The following is a 19,684-nucleotide window of genomic DNA, read 5'->3' on the forward strand; positions in this document are numbered from 1 at the left end:
CTCAAATGTGGAAAATAAGTTCCATGAGATTTCAGCACTTAAGAGTGTCTCAGCCAACTGTGGCAACCTGCCTTTTTTGATCATACGCGTTCAGTTTTCTTTTGTATTTTTTGGTGGGCAAATAGGAACAAAGATATTAGTTTGGAAAGCAAATGGCTATAGCAAAAGTATCCAAGCCAAATAGAACAAATAATTATTGTCAGTAAATCCATTTCTGTACTAATTTTTGTAGTTGAAAGGTGTTAATGATTAGAAATAATTCACAGAAAATAATCTTTTTTGGCAAAACTGCTGAATTAAGCACTGGAAAAGGGATTTGGGTGGGGGGAAATCTCTTTGAAAAGCATTGCCTCCCCACATTTCTACAGATGACTCTTCTGTCATTAGTCTACAATATTGTACCCATTGTTAAATCAACAGCAAGGACATCATGTTTAGCTGATTTCCTAATTAGATTCCCATATAGAAAAAGGGGAACCATAAAACAATTATAATTTTCTTTCTCTTCTCAACAAATTGTGGAACAGACAACAGAAACAATCCTGAAGTAAGCTGTATTATGATAATACCAAAGAGCAGCTCATGCTTGATAGAGGGAGCATCCTTCCGACCTTCCCCCCCGACTCCATCATCCAGGGCACAATTGTCCCTATGATTAGTTCATTCATTGCTATACTAACACTGCACAAAGCCAGAAGAGAATAATCAATTCCTAGCCGTATATTCTCTGGTACATGCAGCATCAGTTTACATATTGCTACTATAGTTCATTATTTAGGTTCTGATTCTGCAACTCGTTGCATGCAAATGGAATGCTGTGCCTACAAGGAGCCACGTCAAAGTCAACAGACCTCTGTCTGAGCGCATCAGTTTGCCCAACCATAGCCCTCAATCCTGCAATGAACTCTGTGAGGATGACCTCATAAGACCCTATAAAGGCCACAGAACCGTCATTAGGACTGCATGCTTTTGCAGGAGTCCACCCACAGGGAGCAGCTTGCAACATTAGGGCTTACATGCATTCTGATATTTGACAGTAAAAGGATCAAAAGCTCACACACTTACCATTCGTATAAGGGTTGACTGTCTTTTTATTTGTCATTACACGTGCTGTCGCGTTATTTACCTATGCACATAGAAAATTAAATTAGTAAATGTTATAGAGAGAGTCTGTGGTACTATTAAATGCATGCATTATTACTGCTATTAGTCATATAAAAATAAAATGCAATTTTAATTTTTAAAAGGCAGTAGGTGCATAACAAAATCATACTATATATAATTACATTTACTTTCATAACCATTTAAATTTACAAATCATTTCAATAAAGCAACATCATATCATTTAAACTTTAATAAAGACACATTAAAAGCAAATTAAAAAGATACTGCATAATTTAAGATTTAAGTGCATGCTTGTATTCCATGATAACACTGAAACAATAAATATTTCAAAACAGAAAAAAATATATTTTATATGAAGGAACATGCAGTGGAGTAGAGGGGGAAGAGACAAGGTACAAGGAAACAAATAAAATGTCAAAAAAAGGGACAAACGAATTTTAGCAGTGTGCAACATAACCCTTTAGAAGAGAAGTACCATTGGAAAAGCAACATCTAGCATTCAACACTTGGAACAAGAGCCTTTTTCATTGCAAGAATTAACAAAATCATTCAAGCTTTAAAATCACAGCTAACAAAAGGATAAAAAGAGGGTGCATTATTTAACACAATATGGAGTTAACAATCTGAGTAAGATGTGCACGAAGTCATATCCTCAATCCAATCAGTGCCTCCCAGGCTTGCTTAAAACGTACACTCAATTACAGGCGTACCAATATAGAAAAAAATATAGCATCAAGAAAACTTAATACAACAAGTCAAAAAAATTCACGTGGTATATCAGCGCTAAATACGTGAAACGGCAGATGGACTTCTCCACTTACCATTCAGCACCATCGCCAGCATGGGTATGTATACAGTTACCATGGTTACTGAGAGTTTGGTGAGGGCCCTAAGCGCTACCGTCGAAGGGGGAAAATGAAAAGGCAAAATATGCAACATCTTACTCAAAAGACGACAGCATTTTCAACTGGTAATTTTTCTTTCTCTCTCTTTTTTTTTTATTCTAACAAATACGACTCTGAGGCAGTGTTGAAGGGGACCCAGTGGTACCAAAAACATTTGGGTTTGTTTTTTGATGGGGCTGGATGGGTCAGGCCAACCAGGAACACCAGCCTGGTGGTTACTCTGAAATGAAACTTTCAAACAGACTGATACTGTTGTTGTTCTTTTGTTTTATTTTTGTCTCTTTTTATATTTTTGGATGCTATAATCTCCCAATCTGAGTTATTTTGAAAGCCACTGTGGATCCCACATCAACCCGGCATCAAAAAGAAAAAAACCCGACCTTTTGTTTGTTTTTGTTTTGTCTGTCTCACAGTTTTGTTTTAGTTTTTGATTTTTTTTGTTTATTTTTTTTGGAATTTACTGCACCCATTGATTTACAAAACATAGAAAATAATAACTTCAAAATAGTAAAGCTTTTATTTTGTCTCATTTCTGTCATCCACCTTAGAGCAATAATGATAATAATAATAATAATAATAATCACAAAAGAAATAATAATAAAAAAACCCAAGTAAGGCCAGATTATCTCTTTATATATAAATATATATATATAAACAATGGGAAGGGGAAAGGGGAGCACACAAAAGACACCAATGATGCATCTGAAACAACAAATGAGAGTGAAGCAGACATTTATAAAAAAGATGAAAAGGAAAATATTTTGAACATGCACCTCGATTTTACGGCCCTCTACCACGGTGCCGTGTAATTTCTCCCTCGCCCTGTCCGCATCAGCACTATTTTCGAAAGTTACGAAACCAAATCCCTGCATGCAGGAGGGAGAAGGGGGGAAAACAACATGCACATTATTATTTCAGTCAATGACCACTTGTTTGCTTATGTTCTCTCGCTTTAATTTAATATTTTCTTGTTCTTGCTTCATTTCTGTAACATGCAAATTAGAAAAATTATAATCATACTGAGATGTGCAATAAATAAGCGACAAATGTGAACAAGTTTTTTTTTCTCTTTCATCAGTTAGATAACACCCCCTGAAGAATTCAAAGAATGATACCAAAGATACCTTTCTCAATGTCACTACAGAGGAAAATAAATCTAACAAAAAATGAAATCAAAATCAAATTTACAGTGTTTTCACATAGAAAAAATGAAATAATGAGAAAAGAAAGTGGACCACTTTTTAATGACATGCAGATAGTATCAACAAAATAAAAAAAACATGGGCACAAAATTCAACACTGAATGCCAATATACTCTAAAACATTGCCTACTTAGTCATGCTGTTGTGATTGTAAGAAACATTTTTCCCATGCAACACTAGGGTTATTTAAACTTTTGTCAAACTGTATAGCCTTTACTTATTTAAAAAACAAACAAAAAAAAACAAAAAAGAAAAGAAAAAAGAAAAGAAAAGAAAACCACCAACAAAAGTGGTACCTTTATAACTAAGCATAAACGTTCCAGTTTTCAAAAGATCCAACAAAATCACATGATGTGAATAGAAAGAAACTTCGATAAAGTAATAAAAATGCAAACATTTTGAATAAGTTTAACTGCTTCATATCGGCATTATTTTTGACATATAGTACATGCAACTGAGACTGTTTACTTTACCTACTCCCATGTTAGTGGGATAGGGTTATGCAACTTTGAAATATTATCATGAAAAAAACTAACCACTAAATACTTCAACACCAAAGGAAGACACGTGTATGTCTTTTCTGCTGCATATTAGTTATTTGACTATTCTAAGCACTTAACATTCTTATATTAGACTAAACAAAGACTTCCAATCTTGCTAGCATTCTTTTTTTGTTGTGCTAAAGCAGATAAATATGATTTTAAAATTGGAAAAATTAAAATGCTTCATCTACCACTGAAGTTGCTAAAATAACTTTTAAAATGACATTTCAGTATTTAAAAAACAAAAGAAACATTTATATATCATGATCAGAAAATGTACTCCAACCCTTTGAAACAATTCAAATACAGCATTGTCAGTGCTATGCTTTTGCATGTCGCCCTCAATAATTTAAGGCCAATTATCCCAACAGAAAAGCATTAACCAAGCTCCGTGTTTCAAATCAACAAGCATGTGCAAAACATACACCATCCTTCGTTAAGGACTGTTCCCATTCCAAGTTTTTCTGCTGTATGTAAAAGAAATCCTGCCCCAGCCACACACAATTTTCAGGATCGCTTTTATCCTCATTCTCAAAATATTCTCAGCACAACTTTTTTTATGCAGTGCTCATCTTTGTTAGGCCTGATCTACACCGAAAAATTAGATCAATATAATTGTCTCTCAGGGGTGTGACATAGTTAGGTCAACCTAACTCATACTGTAGATGCAGCTAGTTAACATCTCTTGGAGAAATGGATTAACTACATTGACGGGAAAAAACTTTCCATCAATATAAGACGTGTCTACACTATGGCACTATAGTGGACAGTGGCAGCACTGTAGCTGTGACGCTGTAGCATAGACATGCCCTTAGGCACCTCAAGCAAGAGACGTCATACTTCCACACACCTCTGCCCCTGCCCAGTTCCCCACCACTGTGTTAATAAAACATGACGTAAACCGTGAAGGACAAACTTTATAAAGTCAATCTTGATATAAAAATATGTATCTATAATTCTGCTAACTAAAGTTGCATCCACTTCCTCAACCAGGGTGACATTATTTCCAAGTGAAACACAGAGTCTCTGTGGCAACATTGCTTCTATGCATAATTTAGCCACCTTCTCTGCCTGGTCCAGTCCATTGTTTAATTTTGCAGTCAGTTAAAGTCTATCCAACCCAGTAACTTCTTCTTTCCAGCAATCTAACCTATCATCACTTGCCCTGTATTAGTAAAACGGGTCTACGGATTAGGAAAGGGGAATGGCAGAATGTTAAGATTTTGGGGGGGTGGGGGAGGAGTGTTTATATTCAACCCGTAAAAACACTTTTAGCTAAACAGGAACAAACACAAACCATTCAGAATATCATACGCACAAAGCCAAAATAGTGAATTAATTTGTGAAAAAACATTAAGAAACCATTAGAAATTACCTTTTAAAAGTGGAGATTGGTATTCCTTTTATCTATTCAAGCCATAGATTTATCTATGCTTGTGCATTATGTAGGGAAGTGTGTGTATAGCACTAATGTATGGGTGCAATTTTCCATCCTCCTCTAATTAATACTCAGACAACATGCTGGCTACTTTCAACTGCTATTTGCCCACCCATTAAACCTCCCATGTTGTAATAGCTCTGTAAGCAAACTCTTAAATTCAAGTGCTACTTGAGAGAATGCCTTAGCAGAACCTTATCACTGCAGCCACTGAACCAGTGACCTAAAGTTCACATATAGTGTAAGTTACTCTAATATTGTGTAACTGTTTGTTCACCTCCCTCCTCTAAGCAGAACAACTATCTTCCCTGACTGGCAAGAACTGAAAATTTGGTATGAGTTCTTGGACTGTTAATTATGACCCAGAATTCTAAAAACAAACAGTCTCCTGACTAAGCTCATTCACTCGTAGCACCAGTGTGCATTCCAGATTTTTTTTAAATACTGGGAATAAAAGAAACACCCAAAATAAAATGTCAAAGAAAACAGCACCTTTAATTAATATTAAGATGGAGCTACAAGCTAACTAAAGACAAAAAATCCAAACATTTAGGAATGTGCGGCAGCTGTCATTTTGAATTCCTTACATTTTTTCTTATGCATTAACATTACTTAAACAAAGCTTTTATATAAGTTTTTACACTCATATTTTAATTTACAGAAACTTTATCAGATAATAACTTTTATTCATCAGATGCATAGAGCACGCTCTCACTCTCTCTCTGACACACACACGCTTTTACATATCTCTATGTACATTCCACACTCAGCATAACAGCAACTAAAAAAATATTTATTATTGTACTAATCCATAATATGAGCTGTCAAGTGCTCAGATTCATTAAAGGACAATGGGGGGGGGGGAACACCACCACCTCTATTTGACCATTAACCAAGTTTTAAATGGCAATGGATAGTCTTGTTTTTGATTGAGGAGATGGTTGGGAGGTTTTTTTGTTTCTTTGTTTGTTTGTTTTGAAGGGCTAACGGGCCTTACTTATATTATGAACAAATGAGCACATACATGTTTTTAAAATGTAAAATCATTAAATAATTTATAAATATAGAAAAATGGTGTTCATTGTTGTTAGTGTACTTTTACATCTCTAGAGTAAAATCTTACCTCAGCAGCTCTGCAATCATCCCTAAAGGACAAAACCAATTTGCAGCAGCTGTGGACAGTTACTGAAACCCAGAGCTTCAACAGATTAGTTAAGGAAGCCTGTTCAAAGTTAAAATGCCAGAGCAATGTTACAATGACTCTGGTTCTGACTCATGTAAACTGAATTGCCCTCACAGGATTGGAGTTGGAAACTTGTGAGTTCCCTCAGCTTGCCTTCTCTGAGCTTATGTTTCCACTATATAGCTAAGCACATAGACTGGGGGGGGGGGGGGGGGGCAGTTTGAAAATTGCTTTGGAGGCAAATTGCTATTCTTTGTTTATCTGCATTAGTACTCATGTTTTCTGGTTTGAACTGTTTCATGTAAATGTCAATTTACAGCAGTACCGATGCTCAATTCCTGTCTAAATGCAAAAGGTGATTTGATGTGCTTGTTAACCGCATTACTAGCATCTATTCTTTTCATCACTGACAGAGAGGGTGCTGAGGAAAGTGAGCCTTGTGAGACCCTCTCTAAGAGCTGTTTTTATAGTGTAGGACAGTGGGAGGTTTGCACGGCACAGATGCCAACCCCTAGTGTAGACATACTGCACCAGTGTAAAAGCTGACTTGAGCTGGTGCAGCATTCATCCAATAAGGTTCTGCACTGGTGCAGAGATATATTGGTACAAAAAAAGTCCAATGTATAAAAGCCCTTAGGATGAGAGGGTAAATACACTGACCATACCCATTCAAGCCTCGAACTTACTCCTGGAACCACGAAACAAAGATGCCTATGGTGCTGTTTGTTCTGAAATTTTAAATCTATCTGCTATGAACAAGTCTTAGACAACCAATTTCTTTCACAAAGACTCCTGAACAGCCATCAGATAAGTATAACAGATTTCAGCCACGACCAACTTGAGCCCAATCTGAACTGGCAACCTAAAGTTAAAAGGCCCTGCTTTCCTGTATTGGCTTAAAATCACCAAACTTTTGAATCATACCGTTCCCCAGTATCTTTTTTGTTTTACAAAATTGGCAGTAAATGTTATAACTGGGTGAGGGGGATGTCAGTTTATGAATGACAAAGCAACTCAAACATTGGAATATAAGGCATATGATGATTGCATCATTTTATATGGAAGAAAAGATGACCATTTTAAATTTAGAATTGAAAATGCTGACACATTAGGAGATTGATTAGCAGAAAGATTATAATGCATCTGACATACTGAAAGATGAAAAGGCTTCCATCATTAATACTGAATCATATGTAGGAGGGGAAGAATTATTACAAGTCGAATATATAGGGGGACAAAGATTAGAATGAGTCTGACATCAGGGGAGGAGAGTTACCATGAATATGACGCAAACACGTAAAATTATAGTTCAGCTGATATGGGTAAGATTTACTGGGGAAATGACTGTTGTTTTGCACCATTTAATGTAAATTATCTAAGCATAACAATCTTATTTTTTTATTTCTTAAGTACCCAATAAATTAGTCTATAAATTTAAAGCAAAGTAATTTTCAAGAGAACTAAAATAAATTTACAATACAGTACATTGTCTTTATCAGTAGAAATACTAAAATAAATTGTATTCAAAGGGTTGGTGCACTGAAGTTTTTAACTAACCAGGAAAACATCTGCACATCAATAATCTGGAATAATCACATATTTTATTGAGTAATTACTCAATAGGATATTAGATTATATTACCAACTGTCATTTCAATAGCAAAAAATACCTATTCTAGCAAATGATCTGCTTATTTTTCTGCAAACATGACTCATTTTATAAAATGAGCAAGGTAATTATCACTGAAGGATAAAGAATCAGCCTAGACAATATATGATTATATTTAAAAGCAGAAAGCAAACTTCCCATTGAACTTTGACAGTTTGTAGTAATTATAATTTTTCCTTTCAAAGGATTTAAAATGTGTCCACTGAATTTCTTGCTGTTTGGGAAATTGACAAAAGGCTTCAAAAGGTGTTTCCATTCAAGTGGATTTTTAAGATGCATTTATTACACTAGTGCAGTTGTTTTCTCTTAATCTTATCAAATACTAAAATCAATTAACTGATTCTTCCGGTGAATTAAACCGCTTACCTTTGAGCCTCGCTCATTAAAAATAATTTCAACATCTAAGATTTTACCAAATTGCTGAAAAGAAATAGAAACATGAACACATGAACATAAGAAAATCTGAGAACATAATAACAGAACTGTAGCAAAGATATTTCATAGTATTAGAAGATTTAGTACCTCATATATATATATAAAGATATTAAATTACAGGCCAGCCAAGCAATAAAAAAATGACAAACTGAAAGAGCAGCTGAATTAAATGCATGTTGTGATGAGCCTGATACACAGCTAAAACTGTACCACTACCATTCTGCATAATCAAGAACAGCAATTAAAATATAGTAGCACCTGCTGATGTGAACCACATTATGGTTAAACTCATATCACAGTGACGTTAAAGAGAAAAGTTGGTGAGGTAATATCTTCTATTGGACCAACTTTTGTTGGTAAGAAAGAAGTTTGTGAGCATACACAGAGCTCTTCTTCAGGTGAGATGACCTGAAAAAGAGCTCTGTATGAGCTTAAAAGCTTGTCTTTCTCACCGTAAGAGGTTGGTCCAACAAAAGACATTACCTCACCCACTTTGTTTCTCTAATACCCTGGGACCAATATGGCTACAACAACACTGCATATCACAGTGAAGTGAAAGTCCCAACATTTTACATACTTTTCAATGGCTTTTCAGTCCTCTTATAATGATGTTTCAGTATAGGTGAGATCCCACTGTGCAACTCCCCTTAGAGTGCAGCAATCACCACCCACCGGACAGGTATTAAATGTTGCATTTAAAAGTGATTATCACCTCCCACTCTTCCCCAGAGGAATGTTAGCCCCTTGGTCTTGTTCCAGTTGCTCCCAGTGGAATGAAGAGGAATAAGGACGTATTTGCTACAGCTACTTCTGGCTGTGAGTAAAGATGCAAGGTGAAATCCTGGCTTTATTTAAAAATCAAATGGGAATTCTGTTATTGATTTCAGTGGAGCCAGGATTTCACCCATATCTTCTAAAAGGATACCCCACCACTTCCAATGCCCCCTCAAAGAACATAAAGAAAGACACTTCCACCAGTGCTGAGTTTTTCCCAAACAAGCCCTGTCCTACCTTAGTGAAACTCTACTGAATGGGAAGGTTACTTGTGCGTAGGAATAAACCCTACATCCTATAATAATAATTACTATTATCATAGCCCTAGGCACTGTTCAAACATGCAAAAAGGCACAGGTTCTGTCCCAAAGAAAAAAGTTTCACTATACCTGCTTTGGGAAAGGGAATGAATGCTAACCCTGAGCAGGATTTAGTATAGATAAGTCAGAACATTTTTTGACGTGGCACATTTTATGATGTGACACTTTCTAGTACATCACTCAATGTGTCATGTTCTGCTATTTCATGTGTCACTAATGTGTCATGTGAAACAGTGTAACTCTGGTGAGGCAATGTCAGTGACAAACAATATACTATAATGGAAAAACAAAATAATGCAGGCAGAAGCAGAATAACCTAGTGAGTGTATAATATACTACAGAAATTAGACTCTACTCCAGTCTACTAAGTACCTTAAGATATGTTAATCACATCCATGGCAAGAAAGATTAAAACATTCTTTTATTGCTTTAACTTTTTAGAAAAATCAGCACACACTTGTTATCCTTTGCCTTGAGCCTTCCCCCCACCCCACCCCGGTTACATTTATCCTCCAAGTAACAAATGCGTTAACCACTATTGTTAGCTTATAAGCAGACAATTGTTTAATGTTTAAACTATAATTCGTGTACATATAAAGCTGGGTGAAGTGGGACAAACAAAACCCACACTAGTAAACAAGCCTGCTCTCCTCAACTCATGCTCCTAAAAAGAAATCATGTTCATAACAGGATCAAGATGCAAAGGATGGTTTCAATATCAGGCTTCATTTCAGAAACTTCACTATAATTCGCAAGGATAGGAATTTGAATTTCCCACCAGTTCAGAAACTCAGATTTCTCTGCACAGGTTGGTTTAATACTGAACAACTGAAAAACTGAGTTTGTCTCAGCTTGCAAGTGGAAGGCTTAATGCAGCTATTGCTCCAATAGCGTTTCTGTTACCAAGTCATACGGAAGCTGGGGAATTCCTGTCATCTTCCAATTTGGAAGTAAGACTTATTTGAGTTTTCTAAATCCTAAAAACTTGGAATGCAAAACACAAATTAACTTTAGTTTGTTTACAGTTGGATTTTAACACCCACACAACAACTCTTGCATTTTGTGCATTTAGAAACAGAATCTACCTGTTTTCTGAGTAGTTTTATTTAAATTTAATTTTAACTGATTAACATACATTTATCCTAGGAAGTTCTCATACATCATCAGATTCGTTACAATTTTGTGCTCTGAAATGTATGGCATCAGAAACACCTTTGTATTTGGTGGGGGGAGAGTTGCTAGGGCAATTCCGATAGGTTTATGTGAAAATATCCCTTTTTCCTACTATCATGTCAGGATTCAGTTCTTAGTACATATTTAAGTAGATACTTCTTCTGCTCCATAAGATGGTTAAAAAAAACAACAACTAGAAGATAAATTAATTATATATTATAATGAATTTAAGTCAATTACTCGACATATTTCGTGTCTTCTTGACTTTTAATGGGACTCTGTTATTAAGTGGGACTCTATCATATATTAAATAAAACTCATACATGATATAAGTGTGTGTGTGTACATACATCTAGTATATATTCATACTCACATAAAATAGCTGCAGGTTCAAAATCTAATACAATATGCTACTCCGACATAAGAGTATCTGTGAGTTATTTATGTTTTTTAAGATGATATGAATAGGTGCAAAAAAAGCAGGTCCAGACTGGAGTATCATCTGGCCATGTCTAATTCTTTGTGAAAGGAGGTTAATAATAATGCAGTTGTAGGCCAAGTAATGCCTATTTTTTACTGCTATGCTTTTAAAGATCCACAACCACAGGTGTGGAATTCAAGATGAACAGAAGACTTCACAAGGGAGTATGTAAGTGTGCAATAAGTTAAGCCAGTATTAATTACTTGCTTTCTTAGAGTACAAAAATATATGATATTCTGGAGATCTGCCATCACATTATAGCTCTGTAGAGTACATATAGCATTGTTTCTCCTTACAAGTAGGATAAGCAAGTCAGGCAATTAGTTATGAGTAAAGGGGTGGGGGGAAGGGTCTTCCAATGGAAAGCATTATATGATCTTAACTTTAGGTATTGCTGCTAGCTCCACCTATAATGTAAAGGTAATGCTTCTTTTAAAATGTGACAATAATAAGCATGCAAACAAAAATAGAGTACTTACCCCAAACATTTGTCTGAGATCTGGATCTCGAAATCTGAAGGGTATATTTGAGACATGCAGCCGTTTCGGCTGCGATTTGTTTTCTGTGTTTTCAGAGGATTGTGTCTGTTGCTGGCCGTCAGTCTGTGCTGCATCATCTGTCTGCTAAAAGAATTAAAGCAAAATAAAGTAAAACATGCTCTAAGTATTGCTCTAGTTGTAGATATAAAAATAGTGGTGGGTTTAACTCTCAGGCAAGGCACACAACTGAAAAAGAAAGAAGGAATCATTCAAACAATGAAGTAAAAGAAAATCTGAAGTTAGATATGTGGAATATCTATTCATTCACCTAGTCCATTGTTACATCTATTTCAGCAACATAGAACTTGGAAAGAAACAAGCAATATGTGGAAGAAGAATATAAACAATTATGTTACATTTATAAATGTTTTTAAATAAATGAAGAATAAATATTTAGCTCTGAATTATAACATTGTGGAAACACCTTTAGCCTCCATTGGAAACTGAAGCGTCATGGGCAGAAAACAGCCTAGTAGTAATAGCACATTATAAACTATCATGTAAGAGTAGAATCTGGACCTTCATGCAGAGGCCAATAAGGACTTTCACTCAACTCCAGGAGGACGGAAACACATCACGCCATACTGGCCATTTCATAAGCAGTTAATGTGCTTTAGAGGGTAACTTTGTCTGGAGGAACAGTCACCATTACTGAAAAGGCCTTGAATGTTCAAGGAAACAGAAGTACTATTAGAGGCAATGTAACAAGTTTCAAGAATGCCCAAGATAAAGATGAAACCCAGAAATTAACTTTTGAAGAGTTTCACATAGGAACAAGAACATGTAGCGTTCATCTATGGGAATTCTGTACTGCAGATTTTAAATGATGTCTTACATTCGGATTACATCACAGCTGAAGTTTGCTTCCATTTAAAAAACCCAATTAGGAATTAAACATTATTATTAAAACACATTGAATTATTAATAGCATTATATCATTCATTTGAAAATTAAAATTTATCATCTTTAGTCAAACAATACTTTGGAGAAATCTCTGTGCTGGTTTCTTTGATGACAACATATAGGGCCTAATTAATCACTCTGTAGCATATGTATATGCAAAAGTAGGAGCATTTATGAATGTGTGTGTAAGACAGAGGCTTAATTTTTATATACATATAGATTCACACAAGAACACAATGTTAGAAAGGGAAGACGAAAGAATGCAGCAGGAGAAAAATGGAAGAATGAAAACAGATTCAGGGTTGGTGACGAGAGAGTGATTAAAGACTGTCATCACTGACCATTCATTATGCCAAGCACATTCCACTATCATGTCCTGTGGTGGCATAAGTGACCTTAAAGGATGTCTAGAAGACAGGCAAACTGGCAAGATAGTTGAAGAGGTTTGAGTTCAGAAGCAAGTTGCTTTTCTCATGGATAATGGCCAGGAGCAGGCCCTCACATGGCAAATATGGGGTCATGCTATGTTACTAAGTTTTGGCAGCCATGGCAACAGAGTTGCACATAAAGTACCAGTAACAACGCGCATAGCTTTGTTAAGTTCTACATCGACCAGCCTCGCATGAGAAAAGCGACACCAGACAGGAGCATAGTATTCTGCTGTTGAAAAGTAGAAGGCAAGCGCTGATGATCCAAGTGTCCGGATGCTTACACTCTAGGTTGAGCCACCCAATTTTCTGAGCAAGTTGTTCCGAGCGCTAACTTTGGTTGCTGTCTTCAAGTGGTTGCAGTACATCAATGACCTATCCAATGTCATGCTGAGGTAAACTGGGCGTGGTTTATACTGTAAGTGTTGGTCATTTCAGAAAATATTTAGCTCGTGGCTTGCGCTTGCATTATGCAGATGAAATAGAAACCGCCTAACAAAAGCTTGGCAGCAAGTGCCATCGACCACAGAAGTCTGCCATGAGCTTCGTATCATTGTTCAGGACCTTGTCAATTTCTGAGAAGGACTGAGCTTGATAGCTTCAGCTAATGTCAGCATAGATAAACTTGCATTAGAGTGTTGCTGCCAAATCGTTGATGTACACATTGAACAGTATTGGTGAAAGAACTAAACCTTGAGAAAAACTATTAATCTGACACTTCCACGAACTGCAAGGGTCACCCATGTGTACTCAGCGGCACCTGTTTTGGAGGAATAGCTCTACTACTTCGACCACCCAATGTAGGGAAACTCAAGAGAGTTTACACAGAAGGCCTCTGTCCCAAACTGTGACATAAGTGGTGGTCAAATCTATAAACATGACTCCAGTCTTTAGATTTTGTTGAAAATCATTTTTGACATATGTGGTCAAGGCCAAGACTTAATCTCAGGCACTGTGTCCTTTCCTGAATTCTGCTTGGTCAACCTGAAAGACATCGTCCAACTCCAGAGTGATTTGTTGGAGGATCAAGCACTCACACACCTTAAAACACACTAACATCAAGGATATTGGGTAGTAACTCGCCGTGTTGTGGGGGTCCTTGCCTGGCTTGAGAATGGCAATAATCTTTGCTTGACGCCAAGTGCATGGTAGCTTGGGTCAAGTGAATGACCCAAGGTCACACAGCTTTAACTGTTGTTTAACATTTTGTTTTGTAATTTTCATATATTCATAGGATACTTCAAAAATTCAAGTGTACTTCACATCGGTGCAGGGATGTGTTTACAACAATTAATTGCAGGATTGGGACATCGGACTGTTAAGCATAGACTGACTCTTACTATGTGTTTGTACAGCATCTAGCACATTGGGGTCCCCATTTCAGAGCCTCTAGGTGCTATTCTAATAAAATGCAAATAAAATAATACCATACATTGCATATTTTGTCTGTGTGCACAGCCTTACACAGTTTCATTGACTAAGTAATAATTAATAATCTCTCTCTTTCCCTGTTAGTCCCCTATCAATTGTGATTTGAGCCCACAGTTTTGAAATAACACATACAAAACTTAAGAACCAAACTGGGCAATGTGGCCTTCCCTCCTCTAGATCCATTTTGCTTTCCTCCCCAATTGTCTAATTCTTTCTTGAAAGATGTTCAAGATTGCAACTTCAATTTCTGTCTTTGGTAGTTCCATCCACATGTTAATTCCAAGCCTTGTTCTCAAAGAAAATAAAACCAAATCCTAGGCCATGTTTACACTACCAAAATGTACTCTTACAGCAATATAGCTAACTTGATTTAACACTGTACCTCTGCTATACCTGTGGTTGAGCTAGGCTCTCTACACAGAAGTTAGCAAGTACAGTGCCTTGCTTCCACTAGGATTTTACAGGACACTGTCTTGCTGTAAAAATGCACCATTTGTGGGAGTGAAGGCTTCACCCTAAACCCCTTACAAAATGTGTTGGTACAATGTGTACAACTGGGGTAAAAACACCGAGTGAAATCCTGGCCTCATTGAATTCAATGGTATCCCCCCAGTTATTTTGAATGTGGGGATGATTTCACCCATTGTGTATGTTTGGTAGGTGAATATCATCATGATGTATACACATGCAGGAGCCAGTTCTGCAAAATATGGAAAACTCCTTATGCTAGTGAAGCATTTTCTAGTGGCCTGAGCAAGTGACCACTAACTAACTCTCACACTGACTGTCAACAGCTCCACTGAACTTTCTTTTTCTGCTACCTCCCTAGATCATAATAGTATTATGGGGATTCATCAGCGAATATCTGTTAAACACACTGCAGATTAAAAAATGTGATTAACTGCTATGCATTAATATTGTTATTTTAAAGAGATAAGAACATTTTCTGTTCTGAGCTGTTCATGCCATTATCTAAAAATAGACTGAAGTATCTAGAATTTATATTTGGAAAACCGTTCCATCCAAAATCATCATGAGGATTACATTCGTGGATCAGTCACTCGAACAGAAGAAATGTGAAGGTAATTTGGTGTACGGTGGTAGGTGTGGGGGGGAGGAGTGACAGGAAAGGGTGGAAATGTAATATTAAGGAACAATTTAAAGTCAATTAGAGTCATTTGAACTCAGTTACAAAATCCTGAAGGTGCTGTTTAGCTTCAGGAACAAAAGATGCCCCAGGAAGAAATGATATCATCAATATATTGTATAAATGCAAATTGGAAAAAGTAATTTCTGTTCATTGTATTAATATAAATGATGAGAAACAAGACGAGAGGAAGCATTGAACCTTGCAGTGTCAGTATGCCTGAAAAGTTAGACCGCTTTTGTACCACGAGTAATAATGGAGACATTGTCATCAAACCAGATGAGGCCCTGAAGATGATGCCAAACCGGATACATTTTGGAATTATGCTGGAGTTGTAGACTGCCTTCACAATAATCTGACTGTGAGTAACTGTTGTACTTTGGTTTCTGGGTTGCTGTTGTTTTGTCTGTTTGCTGATTTTTAAGTGCAGTCTTTATTTCACAGAAAAATGTGAAATCTAACTGAGCTTCACCGAACAATTTGTCAGAGTCAAGGTATTTAGGGTTTGAAAACCAGGTATGTCAGAAATTGTTTTAGTATGTTTAAGTGTCATACCTGTCACATCCCTTATAAGGACGTCAGACAAAAGATTAAAATTGTGTGGGGAAAGGGTTTGCCAATGGTAACCAAGTATCTATCCAACGCATGTTTATTGCCCCAATAGCTGCAGGAATTTTCAGGGAACATGGGTCCATGCTAACCAAGATCAAAATAGGTGACAAATTGAAATTCAAAGCCCTTATTGCTGAAAGAAAGGATACTCTTTAATGAAAATAATTCATATTAACACTGAGGACATAAGATGCTCCGAGCACATAGGTGATACAGGTTGAACCATGAACAGTCTCCCAAGGGGAAGCCTCAAAGCTTTTTATGGATTTCAAACCTGGAGTGAAATCCCACCTTGCATTACTCATTACAGTTCCCAGAATATTTTCATTGATGAATGCATCCCCAGCAAACTATAAACAACAACATACAACACAGAAATATCTACTTTAAAGGCCTCTAGCTGATATTTTCTTAAAGAATTAACTGAAACCAAGAAGCACAGCATTCAGTCTGTACAGCATACCCTGCCTGCCTTCATACCACCTGGGAATAAGAAGTCACCTCTTGGGAATATGTCTTTCAGAGAAAGTGGGTGAGAAGTGCACCTGCTGTCAAGCAAGGTGGAGATGGAGTATATCCAGGTCTTTTTATTTTGCTGATGGCTGTAGTACCATCCCTACCACTAGGCAGCATCAGCCAGTCGTAGATTTTGAACCTGCCAGTCACAAGCCACCTTGTGTGTGCCAAATCGTTAGCCTACATCAAACAAAGATGGTTGATGCTGGCCCTTCCACGGGGCCCATACTAAACGTGCTTCAGGAAGGGGTGTGAAGCAGCTGTTACTGAAAAGTATTTTGTCCCTTTTAGAATTTTAGCTATAAATTGGATAAACTAACTGTTGTACCTGTTTTTTTTTAAAGCTATGTTTTTAATGTAACAAAGCCGTTGGGATAATAAAAAGCAAACCTGTCTATAACAGTAATTGCATCATTCAATTGTAGTACTACCCGGGATTTCGGCCGGCCTGGGTCTCCTCCAGCCAAGGGGGGCACTCCAGGCTGTGGCTAGGCTGGGGTTTCTCTGGGTGGAGAAGTTGGGGGTGCTCCAGCCACTGGAGGGGCCAGGGGGTCCCGGGGCTCCAGATGTCAGGGGGCAGGCGGAAGGGGTGGAGCCAGGGACTAGCCTCCCTAAAGTGGGGGGGCTCCACCTGCTGCCCATGTCTATGGGCGTATAGAGAAAAATACATTGACATAACTAAAGATGGGAATAACCCAAAAATCTGTAGCTGAACTCTACTGCACTTCCTGGGAGTATGGTCAGACCCAATCTTTATATATCAAGCTCATCTTTTGTGTAAATATTTCAGCTAGCCTTAATTTCATTTCACAGTAAGAGAGCATCTGAAGCCAATGCATTATTTCCAGGGCTCTGTTCCTTTTTCCGTAGAATTATCAGTGACAAATGACTGATTAATTCATTTATTTAATTTTTGTGAATTTTCAAGACCTGGATGGATTTTCTTTTTATGGCAATTAATATCACCCTATAGTGGAATCATTACTGGAAAGCAAGGTGGTACAATGATGACAGGACTATAAAACATCATTTAATAGCCTAAAGTATTCCCCTGCTATTTTTAAAGTTTGAATTTATCACTGGATTTGGAAGGGATGTAGCTTTTATGAATGACCATACCACATCTTTAATTGGGGAGGGGAATTTTTTTGGCTGGCTGAATGAAGGGAACAGTGATTTATGGCTGGGGGCTAGGGAGTTGGGGAAAGAGGTCAAACTGCTGCAAAAGGGGAGAAGATGGGTACCAGATGGATGGAAGGGTTTAAGAGGGGCAGCCCCATGTGGTGAAGCCCTCTTTTACATGGAGCAGTTGGTTAAAGGAACAGAATGGGGATTTGGGGCTCCTCTGAGTGGTACAGCAGGGAGCCAACCCCCACCCCTTTCTTATAGCCCACCTTAACCCTCCTATGAAGGTCCCAGCAATGGACTGGCTGTGGGGGACTTGGATGCAAAAAGAGGGGGGAGCTGCAGAAGCCCCGGGTAATTATTGAATGGTTAGCTGCACTGTACACTTTTATCTGCTGGGTATTCTCAGACATCTAATAATAAAGATGCGGCCTGTTTAAAGCCATATCAAATGTCTCCTGTCCTTCTTTCGGTATAGCTGGACCAACACCTTGAACCCTACAGTGTGATTAACACAGACAGAATGCACAGGATATGTATATGACATTTTAAAGTAAAAGCAGTTTTTAAACTGATAAACCATGAGGTGACTGATGAATGTCTTTTGGGCCTGAAAGCAGGTGCTGAGCACCCCCCAATTCCAGCTAACGTCAATGGGAGCTATAGGTGCTCAGCATCTTTGAAAATCAGGCCCTTAGTTTATGGATTGGCTTTCTTATATATGTCAATTATTACCATATTAGGTTAATTTCCAGCTCTGAGAATCAAGAAGCCATTTGTCATCTCCACCAAAAGGTCATGTCTGCCCATTTGCTGCATGACTTTTTTCTGGTTCCAGTAAGATTGCGTTTCTAATTTAAAAATCTTGATAAACAATTATAGCAGGTTATTGATAACTATTGCCCGGATGCAGCTACAATATGACTACAACAACATGCTTCTGATTATGAAGTGACTTGTATAAACCCTTATTAGCATGTAAACCACTTACTAGATATTTTTAATAAGCAATACCAAGAATTCAACAACATCCTTATGACATAAATGTTAAAAATAAGCTGCTAGAACTTTAATGTTTTAAAGATCGCTGATTGCATTCACCAGTACTTTAATATAGAATTGTGATACTCTATTTTCCATAATCATTTCTAACTCTATCAATAAGTCTGCGCTACACAACTTTAATCTTGGTAAAATTTGATTTAGGTATTGATGAATTTGGAGAGAAACTTTATGCAGGACATGCATACATCTTCACAAAGAAATGTGTCTTCACATGTCACATTTAATTTATCATTCTTAGCCAACTTATATTTCCCTCTCCATCTCAAGCCTCCATCCTATGGTATTTTTGTTCTTTGATAGCTCACCTTTCTCTAGGCCTCTCCCCGACCTTAATCACTGTATTCTTTTAAAAAAATAGAAGTGTGCCTTACTGTTGGGGGTTACTGTTTGCTGCCTATAAAGTGTGGGGAACAAGAAAATAAAAGCAGCACTATAAACAAGGAAATACATGTATCCTTATACTCATTAAAAGAGCTAAAGCTACATAACAAAAGATGCTTCTCAAATGACACAATTAAAGAGACATAGGCTACACTAGCAATATTTTTCATAAAGATAAGTATCAGACCATATTAATAGTTTTCTTACTATAGGCCTACCTTAACATAAGTAACTTGCCTCATTTCTTAGTGAGCATAATTGGGAAAGTGAATGGAAGATTAAGTTGTAAAT

The 19,684-nt window shown here is 37.1% G+C and overlaps 1 protein-coding gene across 32 annotated transcripts in view; it reads right to left on the reverse strand.

Annotated features, from left to right (window-relative positions):
- Positions 1 to 19,684, reverse strand: part of RBFOX1 (RNA binding fox-1 homolog 1) — a 2,436,731-nt gene that overhangs the window by 131,168 nt on the left and 2,285,879 nt on the right. For 28 of the 32 annotated variants that reach the window (XM_073362531.1, XM_073362499.1, XM_073362497.1 and 25 more), the window contains 4 exons: positions 11,726 to 11,869; positions 8,430 to 8,483; positions 2,804 to 2,896; positions 1,066 to 1,126 (listed from right to left, as the gene is read on the reverse strand). In XM_073362531.1, coding sequence (XP_073218632.1) covers positions 1,066 to 1,126; positions 2,804 to 2,896; positions 8,430 to 8,483; positions 11,726 to 11,869 — 352 coding nt within the window. The remainder of the gene's footprint in view (positions 1 to 1,065; positions 1,127 to 2,803; positions 2,897 to 8,429; positions 8,484 to 11,725; positions 11,870 to 19,684) is intronic. The other 4 variants (XM_073362506.1, XM_073362502.1, XM_073362526.1 and 1 more) reach the window with 1 other exon arrangement.

The sequence above is a fragment of the Lepidochelys kempii genome, chromosome 10, assembly GCF_965140265.1.
Source record: "Lepidochelys kempii isolate rLepKem1 chromosome 10, rLepKem1.hap2, whole genome shotgun sequence".
In the NCBI taxonomy this organism is placed as follows: Eukaryota; Metazoa; Chordata; order Testudines; family Cheloniidae; genus Lepidochelys; species Lepidochelys kempii.